The 3,305-nt window shown below is 51.6% G+C and overlaps 1 protein-coding gene across 1 annotated transcript; it reads right to left on the bottom strand.

Moving 5' to 3' along the window:
* Positions 1-1,263: 1,263 nt before the first annotated feature.
* Positions 1,264-2,244, bottom strand: FAM212B (family with sequence similarity 212, member B; the record flags this gene model as incomplete). The annotated part of the gene is made up of 1 exon (XM_010290323.1): positions 1,264-2,244. A coding segment is annotated over one exon (981 nt), but the record flags the coding sequence as incomplete, so codon positions are not given.
* Between the last annotated feature and the right edge of the window lie 1,061 nt (positions 2,245-3,305).

Raw genomic sequence — 3,305 nt, 5'->3', positions numbered from 1 at the left:
CCCAGAGGCTCTCTGGGATGGGCATGGGCTGCGGCGGGATGTGCCTCCGGAGCAGCGCTGGGACCCTGGCAGGGACCTCTGGCTGCAGCTCTTATCCCCGCTGTGATTTATAACCTCTCCTTGAATGGAAACTCTCCTGGCTGCTCCCCAAACCCCCCGGTCCCAGCTGGGAACAGGCTGACACAACCCGCACGCGCTCCCGGCCGCAGCCCCGGCTCCGACCCCCGCCAGCCCCAGCCTTTTGTGCTCGCTCGGCCGGGTTTTCGCGATGGTGAAAACACAGAAGCTTCTGTGCTGGGGAAAAGCGGGACTGAGGGTCACCCCACGACGGAGAGGGCCCCACAGCACGCTGGAGACTGATGCCACTTTATTGGTAACTCTTGGAGAGCCGGACCCTGGAGAACTTGGCTCTGCTCAGAGGAGGTTTGTACACAACAGCAATAGGAAAGAACAACAACAAATGCCTGTTGCAGCTTTGCATCTCAGCGCAGCCTCAACAACAAATGTTTGCAACACTGGGTCTGGTGCGCCCCGTGGGGCGGAAGGCATGGGGAGAGAAGTGAAACCTGCTGAGAGCTTGAGGGTCACAAACATCCGTGAAAGGAGCCTTGTGTCCTCCTGGTTTAACTGGCGGGGAAGGGGAGATGCTGGGAGTGCGGCGGAGATGCAGTTTAGGGGAAACCCCACAGCTGAAATGCAACAAGCTGGGGTTCAACACCCCCATGCAGCAATTGTTCAAGTCTTACAAATTCAAACTTGTTTCTTTCGATTTAAATAACAAGTGCTTCAGGTACAACGCTTGAATTGCCTGGTTTATAACCCAGTTCAAGTGCACACAGGCAGGAATAGTTTTTTTTAAAAAAACTATGTATTTTTGCACACTCATACACACACATGCACACAGTGAATTTTGTGCTGCAGCTATTTCAACTAGAGATGTGGCAATGGGCCTGAAGTGGCTGTCGTAAGCCAGGCTCCAGGAGCTGGCTGGCTGTAGCACCACTCACCCTAAAGCTGCTGAAGATTCTCATTATTTTTGCAAATATTGCTCCCCAAAAGCCTCCCCACACGGGGCATCTGCTTGCTGCTCAGACTGCTCTAGAAAACACCGCTTGCAGGCAACCGAAGCCCACAGCATTTTTTGTGGAGGACTTCTCTCTCTCGGTCCGTGTTGAGAGCTCAGGGGTCTCCTGAAAAGGCGTGTACGGCCTCCCGCTCCCCTCTGGTGTGAAATGCCTGGCGGAGCGGAGGACACCGACAAACTCAGACCCAAACAGCCGTATTGATGTCAAACCCGGACTGGGTGTAGTCTATGGTATCGTGGACTTTCTTGGTGCCAATTTTGGGTTTCTCGCTATTGCCTTCCGCCTTTGGGCACTTCTCTGCTTTGCTGTGATGGTTCTGGATGTTCCCATGAAGTGGGAAGTAAAATGTCCCCTTTAGTTTGTTCATCTTTTTGGATCTCTTAGAAATTTCAGGCTGTTTGTCTTCAGGTGGAAGCCAGCAAGGTTTCTCCTTGAGAAGCCTGTCTCGGTCTGGCCGAACGCTCCTCAGGAACTTCTTGAAGATGTTTGCTGTGAGGGAGAACTTCCTGCAGAGCTCCTGGGATCTGCTGATGGACAGGGACGCCTCGCTCTTCTCCCCCTTCTTATCTAGCTCTGGCAGATCCAACCAGTTCCCAACCAAGTCTGCAAAGATGTTATCCCCCAAGACCAGTGGCTGCCGATTCCTGCTCTGGGACATTAGGGAGGATGTCCAGTCATGGCCATCGTCACACCCTGGGCACTCCCGGCATGCTGGCCACCCCTGAGCCATGCCCTGGCTACTGGGCTCAAATGTCCTTGGGCGGACATGCTCTGCTCTGATTGACGTGGAGGAAGGCCCTTTTGGGTGACAAACATCCTCACCACAGAGGCTCCTGAAGGAGGAGGGGGTGTCTCTAAGGTGGCCACCTTCTGGGATTGCAGTGGGACGGGACAAACCCACCAGCCGTGGCACGGCACACGCGCGGGGCATGGGGCCGTGCTCCTCCACCGATGCCTCCCCTTCCTGCCGGGCCCTGGGCACATCTCTGCTGCTTCGGCGGCACTGGCGCTGCTCAGTGCCAGAAACGGTGCTTCGGCTCCCTGAGATGTCCAACTGCTCCAAAGCTGTCTGGACCTGGAGGAGTTTCAGCTCCTGCAGTGCACCCATCATGCAGTTCATCTGCTCGTGCAGCCCGTCTCCGACCTCCTTCATGGATAGCTGCGGAGGGAAGGAAGCGGACATTGAGTCAGTGTCGCCAGGAGTGAGCAAGAAAATTTTGACTGAAGGGCAGGACAGCGGGGCTGAGCAGCTTTCTGAAACATCACCTCTTCCTACTGACTACATCTTAGATACATCCTACCTGTAGTACATCCATTTCATGGAAGAGCAATTGGGTATTTCTTAGGTTTTCTAGGAGTTTCCCTGTAGGAATAAGAGGAGCTGACAGGAGGAGTGGATTTTTTTGACCTGACAACAAAAATAAATAGCTTGAGTTTCCATTAATTGCTTGGCAGAAACCCAAGGTGTGGAACTATGAATGGTGTTGGCTGTTGCCAGTTATAGCTTATTCTTCTGCTTTTGTGTATTTTGTGCCCTGTCACTGACTGAAATCAGGCGTCAGAATAATGAACAGAAGTGCCTTCCATGGAGAACCTTGTTTCTTTGCCTAAAGTGCTAAAGTAAATTAAAAATAAGCCCCAGTAAGAATCGCATTGTTGCTATGTAACATGTGTTCAGAGCTTAATACCCTCATTACCGGCACCTCTCACTAGAGGACAATCAAAGACATTTCAAAGGACTTGAAATTTTGTAGAAAATGACCAACAAACTCTAAAATTACTTACATTAAACTAGCAATCTCTGATTCCCAAGCTAGAACCTTTAGTAGCAGGTCTGCTTTATCCCTGAACCTTACTATAAAGACTTAACTTTCTATACTAGACTTAAAATAAGCAAGTTATTTTCCAGAGCCTCTAAATTCCCTCCTCTTCTCTTTCACTCTGTTGCCTTCTCCCCCTCATGTAGGATCTGGATCGTATTCCCAAGGCGGCACCATAAAACAAAGGGGCTATACTTGCCAACAGCTGCCACTGTGGCTTTTAGCGGGGGGGAGCGGGGCATGGGAAGGCGAGGGGAAGAGCAGCAGGGGACGGCAGGGCTGGAGGTGAAGACATGCACGATGTAAGGTGGTTTGCAGAAGAGATTACCACTGTCTAGGAAAAGCTTCAGCCTATGCTGTCATAAACAGTTTAACTAAAAGGCTCGTCACAATTTTTGTA

The sequence above is a fragment of the Phaethon lepturus genome, unplaced genomic scaffold, assembly GCF_000687285.1.
Source record: "Phaethon lepturus isolate BGI_N335 unplaced genomic scaffold, ASM68728v1 Scaffold50220, whole genome shotgun sequence".
In the NCBI taxonomy this organism is placed as follows: domain Eukaryota; kingdom Metazoa; phylum Chordata; class Aves; order Phaethontiformes; family Phaethontidae; genus Phaethon; species Phaethon lepturus.
Note: the sequence above shows the minus strand (reverse complement) of the source record. Positions and strands in the feature narration are given on the sequence as shown.